The sequence below is a fragment of the Dermochelys coriacea genome, chromosome 8 (assembly GCF_009764565.3).
Source record: "Dermochelys coriacea isolate rDerCor1 chromosome 8, rDerCor1.pri.v4, whole genome shotgun sequence".
Lineage (NCBI taxonomy): Eukaryota > Metazoa > Chordata > Testudines > Dermochelyidae > Dermochelys > Dermochelys coriacea.
This window is the reverse complement of record NC_050075.1, coordinates 7,530,170-7,546,183: the sequence shown is the minus strand read 5'-3', so window position 1 is coordinate 7,546,183 and position 16,014 is coordinate 7,530,170. Positions and strand designations below refer to the sequence as shown.

The 16,014-nt window shown below is 40.1% G+C and overlaps 1 protein-coding gene across 5 annotated transcripts in view; it reads right to left on the bottom strand.

The window, feature by feature from the left end:
* Positions 1 to 16,014, bottom strand: part of RNF130 (ring finger protein 130) — a 93,890-nt gene that overhangs the window by 32,151 nt on the left and 45,725 nt on the right. For all 5 annotated transcript variants that reach the window (XM_038414108.2, XM_043520504.1, XM_043520503.1 and 2 more), the window contains exons 3-5: positions 15,292 to 15,542; positions 5,232 to 5,303; positions 3,180 to 3,262 (exon numbers count right to left, since the gene is read on the bottom strand). In XM_038414108.2, the coding sequence (XP_038270036.1) occupies positions 3,180 to 3,262; positions 5,232 to 5,303; positions 15,292 to 15,542 (406 nt within the window). The remainder of the gene's footprint in view (positions 1 to 3,179; positions 3,263 to 5,231; positions 5,304 to 15,291; positions 15,543 to 16,014) is intronic.

The window sequence follows — 16,014 nt, the reverse complement described above, 5'->3', positions numbered from 1 at the left end:
CAAAGCAAAGTTGAGGGAAAGCAATCTATGTTACTTTGTTTTGGTCCCTCCAACTAAGTCAAGTTTACTTTTCTTTATGGCTCTAAGTGTTAATGTCAGCAGGAATAGTTCTGGGAATTGAATCTGCACAGTATCAAACAACTGCCATTCACTTCATTCATTGTATCCCTTCTGCAGCAAGATGAAATACATTATTGATTCGTTAGTTGCTTAAGGTGAATAATAGTGTGGATATGTTTTATTTCTCTCTGGGACCAAAGCAGATTTAGGAAATTCATAGACAATTTATCACCATCTAAGAGGTCAGGTGTTATGTCTAAATTAGTTGATATTCATTTTACTACATTAGCACTTATTTAAATTTACAGACCCTATATTTTGAAACCCAGTAAATAAAACCAAGTTCTGCTCAGAATTAAGTGTACTCCTTATTCACTTCAGATGCCCTTTACATTCCATGTGTTGAAGTCTGTTGGTTTCCAAGACTAGCTAGAAACAAGTCTCAGAAACACACACCTCAAATAAAATCCCTGCTTCTACAGTGAAATAAGAGAAAACATTTCATGGACAGATCATCTGACACCATTTGGCTCTCAGTATTAAGCCACAATCTAATTATTGCAAACTGATATAAAAGAAAGCTGAAATACTTGTACTCAAAAACTTTGATGACTTTAGATCAAGGTAATTACACATGAAAATTGTTAGAACACAAACTTTCTAGGATAATGGTATCCATGTGAAGATGCACATGAATAACTCAAAGAACAGCTAAATAAAAGTTTTAATGACAGGAGGGAAAGAAGTGGGAGAGTCTGGAGTCTAGATAATCTTCTCTAACCTGGACCCACAATTAGTGTTGCTATTGTGCAATTGAATGTTCTTGAACTACACCCTGGAATTAGAGAATTAAACAGTCTCTGAAATTTCTATCTGTCAGCTGTTCCTAATAATGTTTGTAGGGCCTTTGAGGACAGAATATTTTTGCATAAGAGTAAATAATAATGAGTGAATTTTAAAAGTATAATTCAAATTTGGGTAAAAAATTTGTAAAAACAAACCTTTACAACATCAAAGACTAAGAAAAATGCTTCCAAGTGGTCTTTTTTCAACCACTACATTTCAATGGAAATAGTTTCATGTCTCTGCAGTGTTTGTTACCCAAGCACTGCAGCACTGAAAACCTAAAAAGGAGTCATTTCATTGATTTTCATTGTCCAAGACACGCGCGTGCACGCGCACACACACAGCAAGTAAATGAAGAATACAGGAAAAGTGAATTGATTTATAAAATCTTCCTGCCTCAGTAAACAAAGGGGTTAACAGAAACATCCATGGTAAAGGCATTTTAATTTACTATATACAAATTATAATTTGAGATGGTTTCTTTAATATATTATAATAGCAAATATTCTTTATGCATTAGAAGAAAAAATTTCCAGCTAGCTAGGACAGCTTGCGGGAGGATTTAGAAGAGTGATAATGAGCTGCAATATGCCCCTCAGGAACATGGGACTGATGCCTGGTTCCGACACTTTGACTTAGTTGTTTTAGTGTATCATGCATATAGCTATTTCTATATCAAACACAGGCCAAATTGTTGGATCTTGGCTGCATGTATGCATAGTAATATACATATTTCTTTTTTTGGGGGGGGGGGGGGAAGGGAAGAGGAAAGGGGAAAAGAAAAATGTGTCGTAAAAATGAAAGGAAAAGATATCCTTGGTAACCGTCAAAGCTACCACAAATTATTAGACAATTCTTCTAAAAATATTCACCACCCAAAAAAGCAGTTAAACTGAAAATCTGCTATAGAGATAATGTCACATAGTTCTAAATCGAGATCTTTGGGATGTAGGGGAAATGAAGAGACTGAATCAAGAGCATAAGGATAGAGTTTGGTTGCTGCACTTTAAGGGCCAGTACAGGATAGCCATCCAGACACTGTACTGAAAAAAATGATCTTCTTACATAGTCCTTGATGTCAACACTAAGGTGGAGATGGGGGATGGCAGCATTTCTAGTAACTGGGAAATACTTGACCAAGCTGGAATTGCTTAGACCTCTGGTTCTCACCTTTTTGGTCTCAGAACAGCCTATCACAACCCAAATACCCCAAACCCCAAACACTAAATACCTTTAGTAAAAGAAACATCTGGCTCACTAAATATTTCTTACCCACATAATATACACACTTACATAATAAGTACTAAATAAGTACACCATGAGTACCATAGTAGCAGGTCCTGCAGCTTCTGTCCCACAGTGCTGTCTGGGCTCAGCTCCCTGCTCTGGGAGTTGTGATCTCTTGGGTTGCAGCACTGCTCATGTTTGGTGGAGGCCAGGGCAGGTCAAATTTGTGAGAGTGGTATTGTAATCTGGTGCATGTTGTCACTGAGCCACTCAAATTTGACCTGTCTGGCCCTGCATCATCATGACGGAGAGGCAGCTGGGTCAAATCTAAGCAGTGCTGTGACCCTGTGCGCCATGTTGCAAAACCTGGAGCAGAGAGCCAAGCCCAGTAAGCCTCATGGGACTGGAGCCACAGAGTGCAAGGCGGGCTCTGCAACCCCTGCCAGGCCCCCTTACCTAGGTGGGCAGAATCTTTCCCACCCTATCCAACAGGTCTCTCATCTAACCCTTTGACAGATTCTGGCAGCATAATTTTCGGTTGGGACCCACAGGCATAGCAGGATACCAAGTTGCAGTATCCACTGTGTAGAATTGTGCATCTGTACTTTAGATTACTATAATTAACGTCAGTACTGGATCCGCCCAATCTTCAGTGCTTAAAGCTCTTTGTCTCATTCATTCTCTCCCAATTTTGTGCCTTTTTCATGGTCTTCACCTCCCTTAAAAATCACTTCCTACTTCCCATAGGCCAATCACCTGCCATTCCTCCAGAACCTCTTCTTGCATAGTCTCCATTGTCAATAACTCTGCCAGCTCCCACCCTCTCACCTCATTGTATTGTATTAACCTTATTTAGATTGCATGCTCCTAGGACAAGGGACATGTCTAAACTAGGTATGTGTAAAATATTATGCACACCTACGTTGGTATATAACAGGGAAGAGCACATGCTAGATAAAATGAAACAAAGGGATGTAAACAAGAATCAGCATAAACATTTCTCAGGAATAAATCCATTTACAAGGGAAGAGAAATTGATAGCTTACTTGCATGGCAGGATGCGGACAACATCGTTCTGCTTGTAACACTCGATACAGACAGCACAATGATCAAAGTCTGGGTCCGTTTCCTAAAATGAATAGCATGAAAACTCAAGTCAAGAGTTAAGACTACATCAAAGGCAAAGTAGACATGATTAGTAATCAGGAATTCTACCGTGGTAGTGAGGATAAAATATGTAAAGTGGCTATGAACAGGAAGAGGCAGAAAAGGGTGAAAAGGTTATTAAATAAATTCAAGCATGCCTTAACAAAGAAACAACACACACTTTACATGCATATCAAAGTCACCATTTCATTTAAAATGCGTATTTCTGTACATCTTAAATTTAAACTAGAATAAGACAATTATAATTCATTTGTACAAATAGTACTTTTGATATGGACTCAAAAGGTATTTCCACAGGACTTTATTTCAGTTATGATCTAGTCTACATCATTATTGCATAAAATATATTTTATATAATATTAAAGCAGAATTGGTTCATCTCTTCCTATAATCAGAGCTAAAAAACTGTTTTATTTCATACTTCAGAAAGACCAGTGTTTCCTACTCCTCAGACCCAAGAATTACTGAGGTCATTCCTATACAGACATGCAGCTCAGGATCACTTGCGAGCTGTATTTTGATATAAAGGTTACAGTCTTATTACTGTTTCTATACGGATAAAAATAACTTCACATATTTTAAGTTTCCCTTTGGAGAAAAGCAGATTTAATGTAGATAAAACAAGGGCATTGGTGGTATACACTAAAATATGTGGACTACACAGACACACAGGCTGTGCTTTATTCCATAATCATACAATTCTTTTCAACACTAGCAAAGTACTGAGACAAGGACATCAGAAACCACAGCAAGACAAAATTAACAACTCCACTGTTGGAAACAGGCAGTCAATATTTCATGCAGAGAACCCTGATGGGCTGCACTGATGAATGGCAGATTTATTCCTGTATTCCTTTCAACTACATACATGTCCCCTGCTGCCTGTTCTGCAACCTCCATATCACTTAATCTTGAATCTATGTTGTCAGGAAGGCAGCATCTTCCCTTGTAGTATTATTAAGTTCTAAATATATATACACACATCAGCAAAGATCTACTGCAGAAGATTCTTGTAACCAAATTGCCTAGAAACAAAAAAAGCAAAGGCTTGAGAAAAGCATTTTTCCGCATATTTCTCTTCAGAGAAGCAAATTCTTCTCCTATTTCTGTTTTGTTGGTAGGAAAGACTAAGAGAGGGAGTCAGTGGAAGAACCAAAGGGAAACGTTTTTCTTTTAAAAAGAAAAATCGTAATCAGACCATTTAATTATAATCAGGTCTGTGCATTTTGAAAAGGGAAAGTGAGCAAGGCTATAAATAAATGTAACAGCACTGATAAAGAACTGTTGAGTACTTATAACTTTTTAATTCATACTTCATCATCAATTATTCTATGATAGCCAAACATAGTTCCCCACAGCAGAAGACTTCAGACTCAGGTATTTCAACTCAAGTGAAATAGCTCTCCCCTAACCCAAGAGACTAATTTATAAAAGTGAATTCTCACAAGAACTCTTCCTCTATAACCCCTCTATTTTTATTTTGCACAACATATATGTGCAACATTCCAAGTTTACAGTGTTCCACATAACTAACCCTAACCTTGCCTTTCTCTAGTACTGACAATTTATACAGAGTTATTAGAAGCATAGTAAATGAAATGTCATGATGGCTCAATACAAAGACTTCTGCACTCCTGCCTGCAGAAATACTCAGCCAGCTAGCACAGAACAGCACTCACAATCACAGTTACCAGATGGAGCTCAACTAGTCCCTATGCAAGAGAAATTCTCCTTTGGGGGAGCAAAGGCTACAGTATACAGAAAAGCTCTAGATGTCACACTGAAATACTGCACCAAAAGATTAACTCCCCAGAAAATAAATCAGCATCAAAGATGAGAGAAAGAAAAACAAATCAGATAAATTAATTGTTTTTACTACCAAAATAAACCATGAGATTCAAGTATACTTTGCTGAATTCTTTTTACTATACCTTATCGCCCTTCTTTACTGTCCTGGTTGTCAATTTGCCAATGGCTTTCTTCGCAGCATCTCCAAGACGACGCTATTAAACGTACAGAGAAAAGGACACATGAATTAATGCTTAGAGTCTAACAATTTTTCTTTTAAAATAACTTAGTTTGACTAAATATTAATGCTACAATACTCTGCTATCATTGGCTAATATTCAAAGTACAGAGGATATAGCAACAGCAATCTGATAACCTGCACATAAGACGGGAGAAAAAAATTCAACTGCAGACCATGTACATGCAGTCAAGGTAATCATCTACTATGGTAGAAGTCTCATAGGCTGTTGTAAATATGGCTTTAAAAAAAAAAGCTCAGAGCCATTAAAACACATACACTGGGATATAAATAGAGGCTCATGCCCTTCCACTAACTCCCACTATACTCTGCTCTAACTACTTTTTATTCAATGAGCTGTACAATCACTTGTTCTCTTAAATTTTCTAGCTGGGGTTTCCTTGAGTAGGGAATAAACCTGAATTACCTCCAAAGGCAGACAATTCATAGCCAAGCCTAAAATTTATCTCAATACAACATAAAACCAACCAGTATCTACACACACCAGAAAATAATTTTATGGCCATAAAATCAAAATTCTGTCAATACTTGAATAAAACTCACATGAATACGGATTCCAAGACAAACCTATTTGGTTTCAAATGGTCAGGTTGTTTTTAATGGGCATCAGTGTTACTTGAAAACAGCCATTTCTATGCTTGAAGTGCTGATTCCAACTGCACTGCTCTGATCCAAGCCAATTAAGAATGGCAAGTTGCCAGCTGGTTCACAGATTTCAGAGCCAGGTCACTCTGAGCTGAACAAAGCTCATGTTTCCTTGTTTCAGTAACCACAATGCCCCACAGAAACAGGATGAGGTTTACATTGATTGAAAGAAAGTTAGTTTATTTTTTCATTTAAAAACTTCTATAGTCACACATACAATTACTGTGAATATTTTACCATTACCACTTGTAAGGACAACTTGTAAGGAAAGATTTTATTTTCACTCTTTCCTTTACCACTAGTGTTGAGGATGTGTCTTAAGCCACCCCTGTGAAAATCCACCCAAATTTGGACAGTTTATAAACCTTAGAAAAATTGCTGTTTGCACATGCTCAGGAGAGACTTGTTTACAGTTGAATCTTCAGCGAAAGCAGTAGTTAAATATGTACTGAGCCTGCTTCGCCAGGCGTAGGGTCTGAGCAGGATTTTACTGCAGCTGTTTCTCCTGGCTGCTACTCTGGCACTGAACAGAGAACTCCCCCATTTTCAATGCTCCCACTTACTGGAAACCATACAGGGAAGATGAGGAGAAAGTAACCTGACTAGAATGCAGAGGGATCAGAAATGGTAGGGGTAGGATCTGGGGTGAGGATAGACCCAGAAGGGGCAGAAAGCAGGGTGTGGCAGACAGACACACAGGGAGATAGGGGCAGAAGGGTCTTACCTCTGGAGCACACTCCCCTTCAGAGCCTGGAAATGAACCCAGGAGTCCTGGGTCTCTACATTACTCTGCTATTAGCAAAGAACTATGAAGCTCATGTGTCCCATCTCCCTTCTAGTGACTGGTCAATATAGAGGATAACAGCCTATGACTTTGATCAGCTCAGGTGGTAGAGACTGTGCTGTGAATCTAAAGGTCCAATGCCAAATTTATGACCCATGTATGGTGTTGATGATCCATATGGTTCTGCATGATATAATTTTTTATTTTAACTGGGCATTACACCAAAAATTACATTAAAAGGACATTAAGATTGCAGAATCAAGCACTCAAAATTTAGGAAGTGCCAGAATTAATATTGCCCTGGAAACCTTTGTTCAGTCCCGTTGTGCAAGTAACTTTGTATCCTAAAGAACTTTCTTTGAATCTAGACTTTTTGAATGTAAGTATATGTTATGGTATTACTGTGACCCTAAGCACCCCTGTATTCACACCTTACACACTACTGTAAACTTTGTATAAAATATGCCTTGTATATTTGAAAATGATCTCACTGATTAATATTCTTTCATGATGTGTGTACACAACGTGTATTAAGAGTTATGGATATATGCTGAGATTATAACTAAAAATGTGTTTAAACCAGGCATGTCAAGGGGAATTGGCAAACAGGTCTGCTCTGGACAAAGGAAAGGAATGGGTTTGCTGCTCTGCCCAGCCTGGTCATGAGGCAGAGACAAAGAAGGTACGTTTACATATAAGCAGTAAAACAGGGCTATCATGCTAACAAGGGGAGGGTAGATTACAGGAAACAGAACAATTTGCATTTTAGCAAACACCAGCTAGGGATGAGAGAGCATGGAGCGTCCTTCACCACCAGACTCCATGTCACTTTCCTCAGAGCTTGAAAAAAACAGAACTGATCCTGAAAAGAATCAATTTCAAAGGGTTACCCGTCTATAAAGAAGTGGGGCTGAACCTCAAGGAATAAATAACTGAGTAAACTGATTGTGTACAATAATACTGTATTATAAAAGTGTACAGAGTGAGCTGTTTTCTGAAAACTAATGACACACTGGTGATTAATGTCATTGTGAAATGTATGTATTAACACAATATGAGGAAATATTATGCTTTAAGATCTATGGCCAATCACGGTCCCTCCCAACAAGGAGAGAAGGCAGCTATGTAGCTAACTCTTATGTAAATTAAGCATGGTGAAGTCAAAACAATGGAAGCCCTATTTATATACAGTTGGATGGAAAGTCCACAGGCAGGGAAGAAGAACATGAGGCCATCCTACTCTTGAAACAAAGTCACTGCATTTTGGAGGACAGAAGCAAGGACAGAAGACATATTTGGAAACCATCACTAGACAGACAAGAGGCCAGAGCTCTTGCTAGCTGAGAAAGATGGGTCCTTCAACCACAGAAGGATTTGAAGTCTCTGGAAACTAAATATCGGTGAGAAACCTGCTTACGCAAAGATTTTTCACCTAGAAAGACAGCATCTTGTACTTCTGTAGAAGGTCCTGACAGGGAAAGTCAGCTAGGGCTGGAAAGAAGAATGAATGGTGAGAGAAAACATCTTGAACAAAGCCTGTACCTTACTAGATGAAGTTTTAGACGAGCGTTTTCACTTTTATTTGCGTTTCCTTTCTAACCCTATTCCTTTTACTTGGCATCACTTAACCTATATTCTGTTATTAAATGTGTTTTATTTTTACTATAAACCAACTCAGTGCTGTGTTTTCTGGGTAGGGTGTATTTACCCCGGTAAGTTAATAAGCTCAGATGTGCTTTTGTCTCTTTAAAGGAACAAGCAAACCATATTTTTTCTCTGAATGGTCTACGAAAGGGCTGGACATTGCAGAGCATACCATTTTGGGAAACGTCCAGAGTGTGTTGGAGTTACCTTGCTGGTTGTAACTAAGGTTGGTGGAAGCCAGAGAGGGGTTGTAGACAAGCTGTGGATCAGGGCTGTCTAGTGCACAGACACTTCGGATGTGACCTGAAGGCTTGTCGGCTGGTGCCAGGTTGTGAGCTACAGCAGCAGGGCATTCCAGGCACCCAGGGCAGGCAGTGACAACCTCTCACTGATCTGGATTGGACCTTCAAACCGTGTGACAATTACATATAATATAACTTTCAGTGCAGGTACATATGTGTAAGAGTTCATTTTCTTTTGGAAATGTTCATATTTAACTTGGGCACCTACAAAACTAACAGAGAAGCTTGATCTTTAACAACATTTCACATTTATCTATCTTGTAACTCTACTAGCTGTTTGGAGATCATATTAAGTTTCAGGGGTTGTGTACTTTAGGGGTTTATGCCAATGTGAAAATAAACAGCATAGATGTGTTGCACTAGTGGAACTTACCCCACTTTGAAACCAGTGTAAACTGTACCACCTACACTTTTGATTTTCACTCATGTGCTTACACGGATGCAAAAATTCCTAATGTAGACAAGCCCTCTGATGAACCAATATCCTGCATGTCCCAGTCTTGCTTTTTGTACACCTTGGGTAGACGGAATTTTTGCTTTTAGACTCATGACTGATACTAGCTTAAGGAAAAAGACATCACTAACTGGCAAACTGAATAACCACAAAAGGTGTTTAATGATTTTGGCCGAGTGGAAGTGCACAAGGTTAACTGTAAGGCACCTGTAACATATAGACATATTTTTTTATTTAAGAAACACAGCATCTGTTTTCAGTGATTTCTGTAGAAAGGCTAGTGTGCTTCTACACATAGCTTAAAAACAGCACAGTTCAGAAATTAGCTGTTACTGCATCACTAAAAGCTCTAGCTTCTCCTTTACAATGTATCTGAGCACTTCAATTTGAGCTCTTGCTGCTGCCACCTCCTTATTAAATTTTAATAAGATGAGCTTTTTAAACCACATAAAAATTTCATCAAGTTTCTCCTGACCTTTGAAAAAATCTAAAGAAAGTAAAAAAAGGTCATAAGAGCACTTTCCCCACAGAGCCGCTGTTTTAAAGCATCTGCACTGGGAAGAAGCCTACAGCAATATATGGGATGCAGGGGGAACAATTTGTCACTCAAGGAATATCCATGGAGTACTAATTACTTTTAACATCCAAAGGGACCATGATGAGTACCAGTTACAGTGTAGACACCTAAATATGATGTATCCCAGGAAAACTTGCAGGGTCTCCATAGGGCCTACCACACCCAACCACTATTTCTGGGAACAACGGAGAAGGAAATCTTTAGTCAGACTTTGTCTACACTGGCAAGTGAAAGACAAAACTTTTGTTGTTCAGAGATATTAAAAACACCCCCCCCCCGAAAGACACAAGTTTTGAGGGCAAGTGCCGGTGTGAACAGCACTTTGTGAACAGCACTTTGTCGGCAGGAGAGCTCTCTTGCTGACAGTGCTAACACCACTCAGTGGGCGTGGAAGATTTTTGTCAGCAGGAGAGCTCTTTCCTGCTGACAAACAATGGCTATGCTGCACACCTTTTAGTGGCACGGCTGTAGCGACAGCCGTGTTGCTAAAAGCTGCGCAGTGTAGACATAGCCTCACTTTTGAAGCTTTAAAAAGTTTTGCATTTGTTTTAGGTACTGTTCAAGTAGCATTTAGCAGAACTGTTAGAGCTTCAAAAGGAGCCATAAGGAGTCCTTTTTTTAAACGGAACATATTTAAAGGGGCATCAGAGAGCAAGTCACCATAAATGGATTTAAATGACTCTTGAAAATGATTTAAGCAGGGACTATAGCCAAACAATTTCAGAATTTCAAAACAAACTGAAGATCTACAGAGAGAGCAAATTCTATCCTCAGCGTGGAGGATAAGAGAATGTCAAGAAGAATGTACGCAGGATTTGTTGAGGCTTGTTAATCCTTCCCCATGAAAGAATGGGACAGTATACAGGAACAGAAGCAGGAAGAAAATGAAGAAAAATTAGGCAGTTAGGCCCCATGTCCATTTAACAAAGCCATAACTTTCAGAGTCCAATTAGTATCTGAGTAAGTGTCATGAGCGACTAAGGAATTTCTTACAGTGGAGCCATATTTAGACAGACAACTATAGACAAAATATTGGTGAAAGAGAAATAGCACAATAAAGTTCAAAGACTGGCTAAGTTGGTTCATGGAGATTTGAAATACCAAGAGTCAGAGGTGTTCTGCACAGTTAAGTGGCATGAAGTCTACATGAGAATCCTTCTCTGCATTGACATCAGCTAGGTTTGCAATATTTTCCTTAGCTCTTTAGAACCCCCATCACTATAAGGAAGCCCTAATATAGCTTCAAGCACAATATAGGTTTGTCTACTACTCTGGGCTTTCCCAAAGGTCACACAAGAAGTTACTGCAAATCACTTAGTCTCTCTGTGCCTCAGTTTCTTTAGCTAGAAAATGGGGATACTTATTTAACTCACAGGAACATTACAGGATTAATTCCTTAGTGTTTGGAGTGAACTTTGACTATCTATCCAGAGTGCACTGTAGAAGTGTAGTGCATTATGAAATTAATCAGTTCTCAGTCCACTAACTAGGATAGTAAATAAGGGCTACATTTTCTTAAAAATAAACTGTTTCAGGATCAGCTTTTTGGAACTACAGAAAATCACTGTCAGGTGCTGACTACAGGACCCAATGAAGTTAGTAAAAGCTGAAGCACTCAACTCCCCAGAGGACTGGACGTTTAATGACTCATTTCTTGGTCTGAATGTCCTCAGGCAGCTTTCAGAATGTCAAATCAGACACTGAGCCTACATAATCACATCTCTTAATGACGTGGGCAGTAAATTCTGTTTTTAATTTACCAACTACCATCATTCTTCAAGTCATTCTGTAATGGTTAATGTAGAGAATTCTGTCCAGCTGCATCTCTGGACTTTTAAGTCCAGTAGAACTGTGATCACAAAACTTTTTCATAAGGAGGATAATGTCTTACAGTGTCTCATGAATTACCAACCATTCTATCTGCAATCTCATAACAGCTCTGTGGCATCACCAGCAATTGCTTACAAGGAAGAATAATATTAGAAAAGCAATACCGTTTTGCTATTTTTTAAAAAAAGCTATTTAGTAGTTGCAAATGAGGAGAGAGTGCTATGTGACTATCAGGCCTGCAATGACCCTACAATAGCTCAGCAGATGACCAGCAATCCTTAGAACCAAGGAACTTCTTGGGAACTCCTAGTACACACATGCTACATTTGACTGAAATAGAACACCACACTAACTTGATGAGATGCCCTGAAATCAGATGAAATTAGCTAGTTACTCTTGGGGAAGCATCAGGGCTTGATTTTCAATTGAACCTCAACTCATTTTCTGCTTAGGCATGTGTAACTGCAGGTGCACATCCTTGCACACACGAGATGAGAAAATCCATCCTGCGTATACACAGGTCCTAGTGCACCCGAAGAGCTCAAGCATATACGGAGACTATCTGATGAAAATTAGGCCCTTAGTGCCTTAGATTAGATCACATTTAATCCAATTGCATGACGATGTGATCCCACCGGTCTTGCTTGTGGCACTGTTCCAGAAGTGCTGGTCTACATATGGGGCATCAGCAGCTAGACAGAGTGTCATGAACAGCATCGGACAGTTTTGAGTCTACAATGCCTGGGTACGCCTTCTTCTTCATCATAAGGTATGTCAAGTGCCTTTGGTGGGTCAGAAAACACTGCAGAAACGTCCACCAGCATGTCACAGGAGCTCTGCCTGTTTCATGAGACAAGGGTGAAAGCCCAGTCAAGGGAAGTTCTTCAAGAGGCACCTCCTCCATGTTGCTCGCTCTGATAGCTGGAAGCACACACAGCAAAGTGATTACTCAACAGGATGTGTTGGTAGGCTGTTCAATCTTCCTGAAACATGCAACGTGGGCAGTAAAGTTTTCAACTATGCACCATGGTCAAAGGGCTAGAGAGGCCACATTTCGGGAGAGTGCTTGGGAATCTGGGGTACGGTTGGTTTGACTCAGGTCTGCGTGCTGCTGTGTGGCTGCCAGAGCCCCAGGTTTGAGCCCAGGTTAGAAAATCTGAACACGGGGTTAACAATCAGCATAGACGCTCAAGTCCTGGGTTCTCTAACAGGTCAGCGGATTCCAGTCCCACTAACCCTGGGCTTATAATGTGAAGTGGACATGCGCAAAGGGAGACTGTGGAATCCCTATCATTGGGACCTTTTAGGAACAGGTTAGACAAACACCTGTCTGGGATGGTCTAGGTATACTTGGTCCTGTCTTAATGCAGGGGACTGGACTTAATGATCTCTTGAGGTCCCTTCCAGTCCTATCTTTCTTTCTATGATTCTGAGGTCTACTTAGAGCATGCCAAATACTTTTAATTCTCTTTTTGACTGTGATCACATTATTAGACTATTACTATTTCAAGAGGGTGATTCAAATGTAGGGTTGGATGTGAAATGGTGCTGGGGCCTTCTGAGTTAACCACATCCACTATGATCGAATTGGGAGGTGGGTAGGAGAAGAGAAACTGTCTTTCGCTGGCACGTAATATTTTTTATTGGCCTACATACATGTTGGCAGGACCCATGTGGGGGTCTGCCATATGATTTTGGCAGGGTCCAAGAGTGCTACTCTGGACAAGGCAGAAGAATGTAAAATGTCCAATAGTTTGTGGTGTGACTCTGTCACCTCCTGTAGTGGCATCTGTAGTGCCTCTGCCACCTGGGCCAGGTCCTGAAATAGTTTAAAGTCATCTGCCATTGATGGTGGAGGGAGCGTCACTGTCTCATCTGGTGATGACAATGAGAAATTAGCCTGAGGGGTAACTTCCTCCTTGGCTTCAGCCTCTTGTTCCTCCCCCGTCAGTTCAGGGAGCTCAGATGCCCTCGATGCAGCAGCTGAAGGAGGATGTCTCCTCAGTTGTTGATAGGCCACACTAGAGCTATGGGAGGCATGTTTGTCTTTGAGCCTGTCAGGGATCACAGTAGGGCCATTGCGAGGGTGGGGAGGGACCAGGTGGTTGGTACCAAGGCTGTCCATACGAGGGAGGCTGTGGATCAGGTGGATGGTATGTTTGTGATCCACGGTGGAACTGGGCACTATACAGAAGGTGAGAAGAGCAATGGGAAACCAAGTCCTCTTGCTCACTTTCTGACTCAGTGGATGAGAAGGGTAATGCATGACAGGAGGTTGTTGGTGAGTCAGGAGCTCTGGGTGAACTTGGTAGAGGGGCCCCAGTATTGACCAGAGGCGAATCCAGCACATCAGACACCAAGAGGTCCATCGCGTAGCAGAAGACTGGTGGTGCAGATGGTGTTGGTAACCAGTGGTGGTTGTCAGAACTGAGATGCCTGCACCAAAGGAGTCAGTCATATGATCCTGGTAGTATGGTCCATCCAGGCTTGGCGTGCCACAGGCGGTATGATGTTTATGTCCATACCAGGTGGATTTTCTATGTATGTCGCACCTGACAGTACTGATGGTTCCTTGCCTGTGCCCATTGTGTCCTTAGGCAACCCCACACGCTCTGTTGGGGCAGTACTGGGTAGTGGATTTAGAAAGCTTTCATGCAATCAGTACAGACAATCAAGCTGGAGATAGTCTTTGCCTCGATCAGGGGTCTTTGTGGGGACTCATGGTCCTTTTCTTAGAGGCCTTGTGTGAGTGGCTCATGGACATCTCTTTGGATTCACCTCCCTTAGAAGTAGAGGGAAGTCTTTTTTGTTTTGGGCAACGGCCAAATAAAAGATAAATGGAGTAAAGAAAGAAAAGAAGCTTAAAAAAGCTAAAGATTAGTACTTCTAAAGAGATTAATGATCCACCAACGAATAGCTAAAGCTCCGTCTCTCACTGGGGCAGTTGAAAAGGAAATGAGGAGGGTTTGCCTGCACAGTGCTGGTTTGGCTCATGGCAGCACACAAGGGCACAGCGCATGCGCAGGCTGAACAAACACTGCTACCAAAGTTCTCCGATCAGCAGTGTCGGGTCGCAGATACAACTACAGTAGAGCACCCATAGAGACACTACTTGAAGCAGCAGCAGAAAATATTTTATTGCACTGCACATCAGTTTATAACACTGGCTCATTTTTGTTTAGAGTTCTAAAGGAAGGAATTTCTCACTTTAAATAATCCCATATACATTAATGAGCAGATTCAAGAAACTAAAGAATAATCATAAGGAGATGGCATTCTTTCTTTAGGATATTCATTATATCCTATTACGCACAGCTCGAGCAGTTCACTTTAAATTTCTCAGGCTAAGAGAGTGATGGATATCTAAAAACCCAGGATTTACTTTCTCAGACTAATGATTTGAAAAAGTCAATCACACTTCAGTTTGTGGCCCAATAATAAAGAACGTGCAATGACAATCAACTAGAGTAACATAGTATCGAATAGTATTCCTTCCTGTTTTTTTGTATGGAGATTTTCTATGACTGTTATTCATCATAGCAAGCATCTGCTAGATAAAATTTTCCTCCATTGATATACTCTCTTTCGGAATACAGAATTCATTGTTAATAGCATAGTATAATTACTATGTATATGATCTGATAGTTAACTTCAGCAAAATATAAAAATAAAAACATCTAAAATAGAGAGAAGCAAGGGGCATCTTACCTGGTTCCTGTCACGTGCATTTGTGTACCTGATCTTCTGGATGAAGTAAAATATTAACCATGCTGATGAAATTATCATCAAAACGATGAATGATATTGACACAAAGACTAGAGAGCCACGACTAAAATTCTTTGGAGGAACACGGGCTCCAACTGCTATTGCCATCAGGACAGAGATGTTCTTTTCCAAGTAATTTAGGATCTCCTTTACCTTGGACTCTGTAATCATGACAGCAACAATGTCTCCAGTTCCTACAAAAGACAGATAAAAGAAAAAATCCACTCATTTTATATCTAAAATTAACATGGCACATGCTGTTCACACCAAAGTTTTATTACACAGATGTTTGATGACTTATCTTAAAGGATCCATCTAGCCCTCCTCAACACCTTGTGGCTGTTTAGCATTCATGGCTTGTACTGAAGACAGATCTCTGAATTGTGATGTTAAGTTTCCACAGTGCTACCAGGTATTTGAATGCTACCGATTTATAGATTGTCATGGGTGCTGTTTTTTCATACTGAGTGTGTACTGAACTAGTGTAAAAAGGTACATTTCTTATCCATGTATGATAGCCTGCAAACTTCAGTCATGAGACCAGAGCAGATATTTTTTCTCCTGGAATTTAAATACTATTCCACAGAAATCCCACTAGAAATTTTCACTTCTATAGGAAATAAATGGCATTTATTAGGGTTTTTGTTTTGTTACAGAACTTCATAG